The sequence below is a fragment of the Geotrypetes seraphini genome, chromosome 1, assembly GCF_902459505.1.
Source record: "Geotrypetes seraphini chromosome 1, aGeoSer1.1, whole genome shotgun sequence".
NCBI classification, from domain to species: domain Eukaryota; kingdom Metazoa; phylum Chordata; class Amphibia; order Gymnophiona; family Dermophiidae; genus Geotrypetes; species Geotrypetes seraphini.
Genome location: NC_047084.1, coordinates 478,040,456 through 478,055,932, shown reverse-complemented (window position 1 = coordinate 478,055,932; position 15,477 = coordinate 478,040,456). Strand labels below are relative to the sequence as shown.

The window sequence follows — 15,477 nt, the reverse complement described above, 5'->3', positions numbered from 1 at the left end:
ATCAATTAAACTAACTATTGTTTCAAACAGTTTACAAATTCTAAACAGAAAGATACTGGGAAACAATAGTTTCTATTTATTCCAACCTCTAAAAGCCTCCTCTCTGCAACACCCCTGGCTCTCTCTCTCTCTCTGGAACATCACCCTCCCACCCCCCTTTCTCTCTCTACCTGTCTTTCTTTCTTTGTCCTCATAACACCTATTCAGGAAGCTGTTTTTCTCTCTCATTCACAAGAGCACAGAAGCAGTCTGTATTTGTAAAACTTATTTTCTACCATTGTAATGCTTGATGTATCTTTATGAATCTTGCTTTTCTGTATTTCTATATAATATTCTTTATGCAATCACTTCTGGCTGTGCTTGTCATTTGATTCTACTTCCTAATGAATCTTCTGTGAGGGTCTTGAACTCGGGACCTGGTGTTTGTAAGGGCGCTTCAACCATATCCCCTCCATCCTTACATTTTTTTTTTGGGGGGGGGGTCTAACCTTACATTTTGGAGAATGATTTTTTTTATTGCTACAATAACAGCTGCAACAGCAGCCCTTCAGTTTAATGCATATTTTTGAGAATCTAGCCCTGAGACAAAATGCCCATCATACTCTACAGTGAAGAGGTGTGCCAACTGTGTCGAGATGAGACTGAAGATGCAGCAATGTCTGGGAGGCCTCCAAATAGTGTCAACTCCTATTATTGACCATGTCCATGACCTGAATTCAGCAAATATCAGCTAAATGATTGCTGAGACACTACAGATATCCAGGAACGTGTGTATAGTCCATGAGCAGCTGAGTATGCAGAAATTGTCAGCCAAGTGGGTGCCCAAATATCTGAATGCCTGCGAGAAGTGTTGCGTGGACATTTCCAAGTTGATTTTGCAGCATTTTCAAATAGCTGGTGCCAACTTTTTGTAACGATTAGTTGCACCACTGTGGTCCATGCAATGGTGGCACTCAGGTTCTCCAAGGCCAGATTCAAGACCCAAAAGTCTGCAGACAATCATGGCCACAGTGTTGTAATGACCGACTATCTTTCAAGGGACCAAACAGTTAATGTAGAATACTATTGTAACTTGTTGTGCTGATTAAAGGAGGCATTGAAAGAAGGAAAAAAAAAAAGTTGCGGAGGAGTTCTTTTTGCAAGAAAATGCATCTGCTCACAAAATGATATTTTGACAGTTGGGTTTCAGTGCATAGAACATCCACTGTACTTGCCAGATCTTGCTCCATCTGACTATTTTCTCTGTTTCCTAACCTTAAAAAGTTTGAAAGGGTGACAATTTGAGCAATTCATAAGTGATTGCAAGAGCGAAGCAGTATTTCAGTGATCAGAATATTTTTTTGGACTGGTTAGATAAAACTCCAAACATGATATGCCAAGTGAGTTAACTTATGGATGAATATGTGGCTGGGCCGAGAACTTTTCAACATCCCTTCATTAAGTGTTAAATTATGAAATTCAAGAACAGTATGTGCCAAGTCAGAACAGCAAGAAAAATTTTTGTGAAGTTCAACCACTGGAGTTTTTCCAGTTTTGCAGTGTCTCCCACTGAGCCAGTCAACTGTTGCCAGTGTGGCACTTAAATTGAGAGAATCTCTCTCAGAACGTTGGAGACATCCCTTTCCCTCAGGAAACACAACATTCAAGCCTTTGGAGTGACTTCAAACCATGGTCCTCAAGAGTTGGCTACGCTGGCTGCAAGTGATTGTCTTATGCAGTGGAGCACCTAAGGTTTAAGCACTGTTCTCAGTTAATGTAATTTGAGAACCAAAGGAACTGTATGTAACCTAGCACATTAGTAAGCCTGCTTGAGCCTGTGCCAGCTTCCTAGAAGAGCTGTGGAAGAATAGGATGGAAAATTTGAGGGTTTAAGGTGGAAAGTACACCGATTCTATTCCTGGGATGAGCTGTACTGTGTTGCTGTTCTATATTAGCAATAAGTCACAGTACTACATGGGTGTTTACTCTGGTGAATATTTTCCTTGAGCGCCTGAAAGCCACCTCACAATTTGACATTAGCAAAGCAATTTGAGTACTGTGGCGGAAAGGGTGAAGTGCATCAGAGTTTGCCATAGCTCTGCATATGCAGCTTTTAGGACAAAAAAAATTTTTCAGGTTGATATTGGACTGTAAAGGCGCCATCAATCTTAGCTACATATTGGAAGTCCACAAGATGGCACAGAAAAATGGATGTGCACAGAAAAATGCTTTTCTGCATCTTCTAGTATGATTTATATCCTAGCACCTTAATTAAAAAATAAGTGTTCACTAGTGATTTGGTGGAAGCATACATGTTGCCATTTCCTTCTCTGAAAAGGGAAAAAAAAAAAAAAAAAAAAGCCAGCCATCTCAAAATAGCCACATGCTTTCATGCCAAGTGTCACTGTTACTTAATATAGTGGTGTACACACGGCAGATCGGACACTTCATTATGCAAAACAGTACCAGTACTTCAAGCCTTTTCTACCAGAGATAACATATAATTTCTAGACCGCATAGCCTTGAAATTCAATGTGGTTTTCAAAAAGAAACTAAAAGGAACCCATAAGATCTAGTCAACCAAATATTTTGAAAGATAGCAAATGAGATCTTCTATTATTCCTTTGAGAAGCTATGGGGGAGGGGGAAAAAACAAAACAACAACTAGTCCCCTCTTTTCCTAAGGCTCACTAGCCGATTTAGTGTGCACTAAATACTAATGCGTCCATTATATTCTATGGACATGTTTAACGTGCACTAAAATCGGCTTAACGCGCCTTAGTAAAAGGACCCCTAAGTAAAGTGAGGCATGACCAAAAGCAACCTTATAATAAATGCAACCCAATTTAAAATATATGGGCTTCTATAGGAAGCCAATGCAATTCACGATAAAAGGGGGTTACATGATTGAACTTCCCTCAGACCATAGATAAGTCTCGCCACAGTATTCTGAATGAGTCTCAATCTAGCCCAATTTTTCTTAGTACTGGTGATGTAAACGATGTTACAGTAATCCAGAAGACCTAGTAGTAGTGACTGGACCAGAACTCTGAATGCAGAAATTTCAAAGTATGGTCTAATGGTGTGCAACTTCAACAGCATATAATACCCCTTCTGAACCACAGCATCAAATTCTTGATCAAGAATAGCTCGGTATTTTAATCGAAGAGTGAATTGTATCTTGAGTAGTATTTAAAATAAATGGTTCAAGGAGAAAGGTTGAGAGGAAGCAAAAAAAAAAAAAAAAAAAAAAAAAAAAAGAGTGTCTGATTTAATTTCAGTTTAAAATCCAACATCCAAGAGATGACACGGTTAATCTCAATCAGTTATCTCACCCCCCTCCCCCAAACCCCTCTTTTACAAAGCCACAAAAGCGGTTTTTAGTGTTGGCTGGCACACTGAATGCTCTGCGCTGCTCCCGACAAGAGTTCCTATGAGCATCGGGAGCAGCGCAGATCATTCAGAATGCTGACCTGCAGAGTACATGTAAAAAAGAGGCAAACACACCCATGCTTATTCCATTGCAGGTATCCTGAAAATTCCACTGGCTGGGGTCCCCAGGACAGGTTTAGAGGTATTCTTGCAGAACTGGGAGAAAATTTGTTCTTATGCTAGATCATGTTTATCATAATCACAAAAGTAAAATAAAATATGTCTCTTTAGCTATAAATTACAATATTATTAAGACTTAGCCAAAAGGAAAGACTTAAACTATAAAGAGTTTTACCTCACGCAAAATTGTCATTTTGTTAATAAGACATTAACTATTTTTTCTGAGGCCCTCCAAGGACCTACAAATCCAAAATGTAGCCCTGCAAAGGGTTTGAGTTTGAGACCACTGGGCTAGATGTATACAATCAGCTTCTCTTTACACTTAGTCAGGGGTTGAAGACTTAGTCTGTTGCAACTGATTTTAAACAGACTCAATCGCCCAAACCTGACAACCGACTGCTATATTTTTCAAAGCTTCCGTCATTGTTAGCTTGCAAAAAAAAAAACCCTGATGAAACATGAACTAGCGAAACGGCTGAGCTCCCGTTGGGTGAACGCTAAGTATTTTTTGTTAAATTACAGTCCGAGCATAAATTATATCCAACGTTTCATTAAAACAGCCTACAACGGGTTGTATGTGAACTAGTGATGATAGTCATACCCCAGTAAGCACCAGTTTGTGGGTGTTTTAAGATTGTGAACTTCAAACACCCACTCACCAGTGATATCAGTTCATCTGATTTCAATATACTTCCCTCAATTTCTTATAGTTGAGCAAGCTTGTGTTCCAATATTCATTGAAGTTGACATCTGCTTTAGAACCAACACGAAACATGTCGTGAGGAATGAAATATTATTAGTTCACATGGAAAATTTTTAAGACTGTCTAGTCCTTAGTCCCACTATTAGAAATAGCCTTTTTTTTCTTCAAAAAGTGCCCCATCATCTGAAGTCCAGAGAAATTCCCTCCCCCCTCAACTAAATGGGTTATTTTATCAACAATCCACCACATGGAGGTGAGGAAATACAATCGCTGCAGTCCCCAGTGCACAAGATGGCCTGCCTGCAAGAGCAGCAGAGTAAAGGAGTTGATGACAAATTAACCCTATCCATAGACGGGTACTCTGGCACTGAAGTTTTGAGGGCAGGGACCATGGAGGATGCTCATGTAAGAAAGTGAAGTTGTTTTAAGGAAGAATTTAGATGTCCAAGAGATCCACATCGAATCCCTGTTCTACAAAAAGGTGCTTGGCACAAATTGCATTTGTGAGTGCAGCACTTATACCTCAAAAGCTGGTGTAATTCTTATGTCCAAAATCGTTAAATGGTCATTGATACCTAGCTTCAAGGGTGGTCCAAGACCTGCCCATGTCATCTCTATTAGCATACCTTTTTAGAGGCACACGAGAACACTTGGGTGCAATATGTGGATCTGAGTCCTGCTCATAACCCCCAAATCAAGTGTGTTAACGGTAATGATTAGAACCTATTTAAGCAACTGGATCTGCATTAGAATTCTGGCATCCCCTGTCTGTGGTGTGTACATTAGATTCAAAACAAGAGTCCTAGATTCTATAATTCAAACCACATATCCACTTACAAAATAACTTCAGTAATAGCATAGTGGTCTCCAACATGCAGACCCAGTAGCTCTCAGAACCCCCTCCCCCCCATGTCAGCATCCTCCCTCCCCCTCTCAGCTCTAACTGCCCAACTTGGCCTTCAGAAACCTGCCTCAAATGCTGCTGTGCAGAAGGCATGCCATCTCCTGCCACTTGAAGCCTCTGCAGATTTCTGTCTCACCCCCACCTCCGACAGCACCCTTTTTCCAGGTAGGATACAGCAGAAAAGTATGCACTTAGTATAGCAGCACTTGAGGCAGTTTCAGAGGGCCAAGACTGAGGGGAGAGTGAAAGGGAGAAGATGGACAAAGGAAGATTCAAGTTGAATGTGAAAGATTGAATATAGGACAAAGCAGAACAAGATTAGAGAACTGAAATTGATACACAACTTTTAAAATTAAAAAACAAACAGGCAGAGGTAAGCCTGAAATATTTGTGGCCCTCTAGTTCTCATGACCATTTCTCCCTTTATGTAAACTCACCACTTGGACTGAAGTTTCAAGTTTCAAGTTTATTGGTTTTTAATATACCGACCATCTGCAAGTATCTGGCCGGTGTACAATAAAAGTAATAAGAAAATTGAATAAATATGTAGTTTAAGAACATTCTAAGTGCACACTGAGGACATAACTAGACAAACTTGAAAGTGAGGCAAAATGGGGAGGGTGGGGGAAAGTTACATGTTAAAAGAAAAAGGGAGAAAGAGGGAAGAGGGGAAAAACAAATGGGATGGGATCGCTTTATGAAAGCGGTTGGTGAGATATAGAAGAAGAAAAAGAAAAAAGGTAAAGAGAGGAGGAAAAAAAAAATAAAAAAATAATTTATATGTGTTTAAGGTGAAATCTAAACACAAGAATAAGCATCGCTAAATAGGAAGGTCTTCAAGTTTATTTTAAATTTGTCGAGTTGATTTTCAAATCTGAGTAGGTGTGGGAGAGCATTCCACAAGGTGGGAGCTATGACTGCAAAGTTTGTTTTCCTGGTGTAGAAACAATCTTTTAAAGAAGGGATTGATAAAGAGTTTCTGATCTGTTGACCAAAGGAGGCGTACTGAGCTTTGAGGAATGAGTAGATTATCTAGGTATAAGGGCAGATGATAGTCTAATTTTGAAAGAGAGCAGAATAGTTTTATAAGTGATTCAGTGTGTAATTGGGAGCCAGTGTGCTTCTTTTAGTAAGGGGGTAACGTGATCAAATTTACTGGCTTTGTAGATAAGTTTTATTGCAGTGTTTTGAATTAGTTGTAGACGCCGAGTTTCTTTTTGAGGAAGTCCGTTATAGAGAGAGTTGCAATAAGTCATATCCTTTTACACTTAGGTGACCAGGCACCAATCCCAATTCAGGGCCCCTGTAGCCCCTAGACAAGCGTGCTCTGCATGAGATTATGCTTAATACCAATCTATTTAGACATCTTGGGGTTAACCAAGCTTCAATTAGCAAACCTTTTCATTTACTATTAGATATCATTGGCTGAGGGACATGTGGATGCCTTCTTGACCAAGACACATAACTTTTCCAAGGCAAGTATTCCATTATTAATGAACGACATGATGGGCTCAGCTGTGGGGATTTGCAATAACAAAAACCCATCCAAACTATATAGGGACCTACAACAACTCAAAACATACATCTTAAATATAAGGTTTAGTTTATTTTAAAAAACATAATAAATTTAAAAAAAAAAAAGTTTCAGCCCGACTCAGTCCTAACATTTGTAGGTAAACTACTCTAAACTCTGGTATCAGATTAAACAGTCATTTATAATTTACACCTATGCTGAAGGAAGTCTCAATAGAAAGGCATTCTGGATGAAAAATGAATTTGAATTAAGAAAATAAGATTGAAAGAAATAGTCGATATAGTATGCAAGATATGAAAATATGGTGCTCCGAGGCTCTACAGTACATGAGGTAGCATGCATGTCCAATGTAACCTGAAGGAGCTGCATCAGACCAAGACGGTCCTTGTGAGTGCGCTCGACTCATTTTAGCACAAAGCGCGATAAACCCTGTTCATCATTCTACACCAAGACCCTGAAGCTCTAAAATCACTGTTAATCTTAGGTTGTTGTAATACCAGTAAGTATAAAAATTTCAAAATGATGAGCGATGCCCAAATATCACATATGCAAATGAGGTTCCCAGAAATCCCATCCAACCTGTTGGAGAAAGCGACAGACACGTGCATAACAGGCCATGGAAAGAGGCATAAAATGTGTGCATGCACCAGGAAATGTTATGTCTTATCATAAGCATGCAGATGCTATTGGAGGTGGCAGAGACCCATCAGCAAACTATGGGAACGGCAGCTTTAATGAATGCACATAAGATGTGCCTTTAATATGCAAACTTTCATTTTGCTATTTTGAGATTTTTTCACATTGGAAATAAGTTTCCTATATTTTGGGGATATAAATTTTATTGAGAAATATGACAGGTGATTTCTGCCAAGTTTTTGGAGGGATTTTTTTTTAGTTTCCATGTTATACAATCAGCACTAGACATGCACCCGAGACGTTTTAACAGTATTGTACTCCTGGACCTGCCGATAATTTTGGGACATTGAAGTCAGTGCTTCAGTTTGTGCATCACCAGGTGATGTCAAAGAATTGCCTGGCATGCTTGTTTTATTAAATGACCTCATACTACATTTGCATAGCAGAGTTGGAAGCTGCTATGAAGCATGGAAGAGACCGCAGTGAGCCATTATGTGCATTGTAGGTAAAATACTTAAGATGTTAACTGGTTTAGCTTCGATTGTTAAATGCACAGTAGGTTTAGAATATCATGGCCCCAAGTGCTGCCCAGTTTTGGTTAAGCCCTACCCTAAAGTGACTTTTTTTCAAGTTCTTTATTGATTTCAAACTACAAATGCGCAATAATGATTAATCACCCTAAAGTGACTTCTATTTGGAATGCTGTTGTCTACAGCACAGTTCTTCAACCGCCGGTCTGCAGAAAATTTCTGCCGGTCTGCACAGGGCCGGCGAGATCTACGAATTAAATTTCCTGTCCGGCGTCTCTTCCCCTTTCCCTTCCAGGGCCGGCGTTAAGATCAGCTGCGGTACTGCTACAAACCGACAGCAAAAAGACAGACAGAAGCCGCGGGACTTTTGCTCTTGCCTGCATTGCTATAGGCTCTGCCGATCTTGATCCCGCCCCCTTCTGAAGTGACTTCCTGTTTTTGAGGGGCAGGATTGAGACCAGCAGAGCTTGTAGCTAATAGTAATTCAGGCAAGAGGAAAGGTCCCGCGGCTTATTATACTTCTTTGCCAGATGGATAAAGGGGAATCTATAGACATCATTTACCTTGACTTCCAAAAAGCCTTCGACAAGGTACCACACGAAAGACTGCTAAGGAAGATATGGAACCACGGGGTGCAAGGGGAGGTCCACAGATGGATCAAAAACTGGCTGGCGGACAGGAAACAGAGGGTTGGAGTAAAGGGCCATTACTCAGACTGGCAATGGGTCACGAGCGGAGTTCCGCAGGGGTCGGTGCTGGGACCGCTCCTGTTCAATATATTTATTAACGACCTGGAGGCAGGAACAAAATGTGAGGTTATTAAATTTGTGGATGACACCAAACTATACAGCAGGGTTGAAAACATGAAGGACTGCAAAGATCTCCAAAAAGACCTGACAGCGCTGGAAGAGTGGGCCAAAAAATGGCAAATGAGCTTTAACATAGGGAAATGCAAGGTCATGCATGTAGGGAAAAAGAACCCGATGTTTACTTACAAAATGGGGGGGGATCACCGCTAGGGGTGAATAGACCTGGGAGTGATGGTAGACACATCATTGAAGGCGTCGGTGCAGTGCACCACAGCCTCAAGGAAGGCAAACAAAATGTTGGGCATCATTAAGAAGGATATCACGTCCAGGATGAAGAAAGTCATCCTGTCACTGTACCGTGCAATGGTGCTCCCGCACCTGTTGTACTGCGTCCAGTACTGGTTGCCGTACCTCAAGAAGGACATGGCGGTACTTGAGAGTGTCCAGAGAAGAGCAACTAAGCTAATAAAAGGGTATGGAGGACCTCTCATACACTGAGACTGAAAAAGCTGGGGCTTTTCTCCATGGAAAAGCGGAGACTTAGAGGAGACATGATAGAAACCTTCAAGATCATGAAGGGCATAGAAGGAGTAGACAGGGACAGATTTTTTAAATTATGGGGAACCACAAGTACAAGGGGGCACTCAGAGAAAATGAAAGAGGGAAGGTTTAGAACAAACGCCAGGAAGTTCTTTTTCACCCAGAGGGTGGTGGATACATGGAACATGCTACCGGAGGATGTGAAAAGCAGGAGCACGCTACAGGGCTTCAAAGAAGGTTTGGATAGATACCTGGAGGACAAAGGGATTGAGGGGTACAGATAGGAGTAGAGGTAAGTTATAGGGATAGGAGTAGAGGTAAGTTATAGGGATAGGAGTAGAGGTAAGTTATAGGGATAGGAGTAGAGGCAGTAGAAAAATTAGACAGGGGCACTGTTCGGGCAATTGGGCCTGATGGGCCGCCGCGGGTGCGGACCGCTGGGCAGGATGGACCTCTGGTCTGCCTCAGCGGAGGCAACTTCTTATGTTCTGTCTTCATTCTAGCCGTCTGATTTAGCGGGACCATAATTGAAGGTAGGGTAGGTTTTGCTTTGTTATTGCTGCCAAGTTTAGCAGAACCGGGGTCTAAGGCAGGGCTAATAGCAATCGAGTGCTGGAAGAGTGGATCGGGGCCAGCAGCCAAGGGAGGAAATAAGAGATGCTGGATTACGAGGAGAGGGAAAAATGTAATATAGGTGTTGTTGGAAGGGGATGGTAGACCCAGGAGGGGGGATTGGTGTGACAGAAGGAAGATGGTGGATCCCCTTGGGGGAGGATAGTTATTGGAACTAGGTGGGAATTGGAAGAATAGGGACACAAAGATAGATGCTGGACCTTGCAGGGGGTAGAGAGACATGGAAAATGCTGAACATGAGGAGTATGAAGACAGAAGTCAGATATTGGACATGGGTAGAGGGAGTAGGGAGACAGAGGGGATATGCTGGACATGGTGAAGGGGGGAGACAAGGAGAAGATGCTGAATAAGGAATGGAGGGAGTAGGGTGATGGAAGGTATCTGCTGGATTAAGATGGGGAAAAGGGAGGCACTGGGATGGGGAAAGATGGTGGGTTGGCTGGATGGCTCAGCAACGGGAAGAAAAAAAGAACACAGGAAGATGCTGGACATGGAGGTTGTAGGGTGAAGGAAAAAAGAAGCCTTGACTAAGTAGGACTTGACGGAGTAGGTGGGAGATGCTGGACACAGGGTGGATGCAGTAAGAAGAAAAAGGAGGTTCTTGATATTGGAATAATAGGTAGAAGACAGGAAGGGACAGAAGTGGCAGATAGATTGAAGACCTTGGAAAGAAATTTAAGAAAAGAGAAGAAAGCAGAACAAAATGGGCAGATAATAAAGGTAGAAAAAAATAATTTTATTTCTATTTTGTCATTAGAATATCAGCTTTTAACTATATATCCTGAGAGACATAACTGGGGACTGCAAAGCCCAGGCAGTGCTTCTTTAGCTTCCAGCACTCCCCTAACACTATTCCTGTCATGTGTGACTGCAATATTCTGTTAGCATGATATTTATGTGTAGCATTCTGTAATAATTTGGCTTGTTCAGTTTTCTTGATAGTGGAGGGGATATATGTGAAGGGGAGGGGAACAGGGGTTTTGTTGGTCCTTGCTCTGTATATTTGTATTTATAAAATGACAATTATACAGAATATTGTTTCTTTTTATACTTTAATAAAATGTTCAATATAAAATCATAACTGAGACTTGTGCAGATGGGATCAGATGGTTTGCGGGGACCGAACTCGCAGAGACGGGGCGAAAATGTTTTTTTTAAATTTCAGTCTTAGGAGTTTGCCGGTCCACAAAATAATTCTTTTATTTCCGCTGGTCCATAGGTGTAAAAAGGTTGAAGAACACTGGTCTACAGCTTTGTCTACCCTGCATTGTTCTAGACTCCCAACTCGGAGGGGGGGGGGGGAGAACCTGATAAGTTCATGATACAACCATTTAGAGTTAGCTAAACTGATGCTGAATACTTAGAGCTACTCCACAGTACTCGATAACCATTAGGCAAGTTACCAAGAACAGAAGCTGATGGTCTTTTCTTAGTACCCCAGGAATAAAAACCTAATGGGGTAAGGATGAATATACTGATAGTCACATAGAGCTGTTGAATGAATTGCATGAGGTATTCAAACAGTATGATCCATACGGCATTTCAGTGTTGAGCCTATGAAATGATTACAAACCTATATCCCGAGGTTCTTCTACCAAAACCACTTAAGAATGTTGACTTCTGTCAAAAATAGCATAGAACTGTACAAATATCCTCACACCTGCTACATAACCACGTGCTATGTTTCCCTTGTATTTGATATTTTCAGTTCTACTTTTTTTTTTTAAGTCGTCTTATTGACTATGCCAGGGATGTACATCACATCTGGTTTGTAAAGCAGGTCCTGTTGAGTTGTTGAAGAATCAGCATTCATAACCAAATTGCTTTTTTTTCTATCCGTTTAGATCAAGAATGGCAGTGTCACCTTGATTAAATAGTATTTGAGTTCCTTTTGAAGAGCATGAAGATGTTTCCATTGATGTGCGAAAAGACTTCTAGAAACCATAATAGTGAAAGGCTGGAAGGCTCACCTAGACCAGAGGTAGGCAATTCCAGTCCTCGAGAGCCAGAGCCAGGTCAGGTCTTCCGGATATCCACAATGAATATGTACAAGATGGATTTGCATGCACTGCCTCCTTGAGATGCAAATCTATCTCATGCATATTTATTGTGGATATCCTGAAAACCTGACCTGGCTCTGGCTCTCGAGGACCAGAATTGCCTACCCCTGACCTAGACTATTGACTTTGGAATGCCATATTGCATAGATCTCTCTCTTTTGCTTCGACAATCCCCCTTGCCCCATGGATTCCTGAATTATGGACTGCTTCTTCCTCTGCTAGATTAAATGCATTCTCCCACCATTCTCTACCATTAAAGTAGTTGGCGTTCTCTCTTTAGTCTTAAAATTCATTTTATATGCAGATATAGGGCATACTAGACAGGAGATGATAAATACCTCAAAAAAGGTTAAAACAGAGCGCTCCGAGATTGTAGGGGAGCAATGTCTAGTTTTATTAAAAGTGATGCATGAGCGACTCCAGTGAGGTGGTAAAAACAGTAAAGTGAAACAACACATGTACTTAACACATGATCAACAGAGAAAGAGCAAAGTCAGATTAGCCGAGTCTCTAGCAGTGTACTGGAGCATTTAAATTAGTGTGTTATGTAGAGATGCATGTTACAGTAAAGTTTGATGCCTCAACTAAAAAATACAACAGTTAAAATTGTGTGCAGTATTGCTTTTTTAAAAATAAAAGCGCTTTATCAAGGTATGCAGGTTAATATCTCCCCTAGGATTATGTTTAGGGTCTTTAGTTTAGCTCACAAGATTTACCATAGGACTCAACTTTCATCCACTTACGAATATTACAGAAGATTCAAATTAAGATTCGTCACTCAATCTAGTCACACACTGTTTTTACTGTAGTGTGAAGATTTCAGAATGCAGTGCCTCACTAGTCAAACAAGAGATATCAGGTGCTTAAAAAGTAGTTTTAAATCATGACTACTACACCGTCTTCCTGCTGTTTTAAGGCTAGCAACAGGAGACTGCAGCAGAGATTCACTGATCTTGCATGCCACCCCCCCCCCTCTGTCTGCTATCAGACTTCAGCTTAGAAAACCATCAGTGGCAGCAGGGTAATAACGGGGGACTATCTATTAAGACTAGAAAGGCCCGTCACCGTCCACACTCACAGCTCTAGATGGAGCTCATTAATAAAAAGCTAACAGAGCAAGGATTCAGGGTTTTGATTTTGTACAGTGAATCAAGAGATTGTAAGGACATAAATATGCAAGCTGAAAGGATGTAAGCAGCAAATCTTGCTAGCAGTGAAGCCAACTATAAACCACTTAACGCCTACTAGCCTCTCCCCAGCGTTTCATAAGCATTATAGGTAATTGATAAGGGGCTAAAATCTGACTTAGCAGAAACATGTACAGTAACCTGAAGGTTATATCTGGCCACAAGGAGAAGAAAAAAAAAAAAAAGAAGTCAGCAAACAAGACAGGTAGGGAGCTTGAGATTTAAGAGTTTAAAGAACTCCAGAGCAGCAAGCTGCATTAAAAGCCTGTACATGCATCTGCAGCCTCTTTCTACAAGGCAATTTACTGCCTTCAAAGCATCCTAGACCATGGAAAAGGAAAGTCCTGTGTTTGCATTATGATGCATAATAGTCAATACTTCACAATAACCCTTCAGCACAGTTTCATCCGACATGAGGCTCCTATTAAAGGGACCACAAGTAGTCCATGTTCTTGCCAGGTCTTACAATCTAATTAATAAACAAGAAAAGGTAAGCTCTCATGCAGGGACCATCATGTGTTTAATGTACAATGCTGCTGTATACGTCTAGCAACCCACAGAAATGAGTAGTATAGAGAGAGGAACGATTCAATTAGGTTAAGCAGTTTACTTTATATTACTATTAAAGTTGTTAACATTACAGGTACTTAATTTTAGTAGACATTTTGTGCCGTGGACTAGAGAGTTTAATCTCTTGAGCAACAAGATACCAAGAAAAAGTGAAAAGCAAATCCTTTGTAGCAAGCCTCCAATGTATTTTCACCTTTACCTGCTCTAGCCAGCAGAGAGGATGCCAAAGAGAAAAAGGCAGTGGAAAATGTTTTTCCCAACTTAAAACATTTAATTGGAAATCCTTGACCTTAAACAGCTCCGATGCCAAAAGCCTGACGCAATCCAGAAAATTATTAAGACACTTCAGTCAAGCTACTACTACATGTCAGGTTTGTACGTATTTAGTCACGCATGAAGCCCAGAAATTCCGTCTCGGCTTAATCCCCAACACTAGCTGAAGGCAAGGCGAAGGAGGAAGAGACCTGGGTATCCTCTGATGCAATCAGAGTCCGCCTACAACACCTATTACCTCCCCCCCGAAACATGGCGACCAATAACCTGGCTCAATAGTCAATGTTAATATACGAGAGATTACAAGCTTGGATTAAAAAAACGCTCACCACGGGGAGAGCCAAGATAATTAGATTACGCCGTGCGTGACCTGCCTTCTCGGTCCCTCCCTAAACACACACCTTGCCAGGCAATTAAGCTCTTTCATCTGTACCAAGTGCCGCGCTTAGAATACGAATATGATAAATCCTTTATACCAGGGTGTAGTTATTGGAGCGGTCTAAACAGCTTTTAAGCCCAAGCAGCTCCTCCGATATAAGGCCACCTGTTAATTTGGACTCAGCAGCCGAAGATAAGGGGGGAGGGGATGATGAATTGACCCGGGGGGACCCCCCCCCCCAATTAGACGAAGGTAGAGAGGCTCCAATCCTACCGTCCACCGCCGATTCGGTTCGGCCATAGCAGCACACGGACGCCGCACAGTCCTACGTAGGCATCCAAAAAAGCGACCCCCCTCCCACCCCCCTCCAAACAGGGAAACCCCGATCGAATCAGACGCCAAGAAGCCACCGCGAACCCGCCAACGCCGACCTGCAAAAGAGCAGCAGAACGACTCGCTTCGGCCAAAGGCGCCAACTAGAATGAGAGTCTCCCCCCCCCCCCCCTCGTGACTCGGATCCCTTCAGAAATACAATCAGAAAGGGGGGGGGGAATATACAGTATTTAAATAAGCGAGCAGCCTCTGCCGCAAGAGACGAGTCCAATGGCGTTGTGTGCGCGCTATAGAGGACCAAGACCCCCCCCCCCCCCGGCAACCCCCCCCCTACAAGGCTTCAGCCGGGACAGGCGAGCAGAAGAGCAACAGCTCGAATCCAAACCCATCCGCGTAAGGAGACGGCGTCGGGGTCACTCACCGTGCATCGAGCCGACGTCTCCGTGCGCGCAGCACACCAGCAGCAGCCACGAGAAGAGCCACGGAGCCGGGTCCATGGCGCCGAGCCCGTGCGTAAACTCGCCGATCGTTGAGAAGCGCCCTGCGGCACGTCCGCGCTATGAGCGGGGAGGAGGGTGGAGCGCGCTACAGAGGTGACCGGCCGCCCACGCCGGGCGCTCTTTATAGCGGCTGGGAGGAGGGGGGGGGCGGTGCCGGCCGCCGCTTCACTGCTCCGCCGTCCGGCCGCGCCGCCGCCGACGGCCCGGCCTCATTTCCTGATCTGCTGCAGCTGCTCGGTGCCCGATGGCTCCTTCCCTCCACCCACCCCGCCAGGGAGCTGCTCCGTGCAGCGCGGCACGCACTGGGCTCGCGCTGCACTGCGCAGCCTCGCGGGGTTGCCCCGCTACTGCGCCG

The 15,477-nt window shown here is 42.7% G+C and overlaps 1 protein-coding gene across 1 annotated transcript in view; it reads right to left on the bottom strand.

Annotated features, from left to right (window-relative positions):
- The window catches only part of VLDLR (very low density lipoprotein receptor), a 114,433-nt gene extending 99,193 nt beyond the window's left edge, over positions 1-15,240 (bottom strand). The window contains exon 1 of the mRNA XM_033925291.1: positions 15,044-15,240. Coding sequence (XP_033781182.1) covers positions 15,044-15,119 — 76 coding nt within the window. The 5' untranslated portion in view covers positions 15,120-15,240. The remainder of the gene's footprint in view (positions 1-15,043) is intronic.
- Between the last annotated feature and the right edge of the window lie 237 nt (positions 15,241-15,477).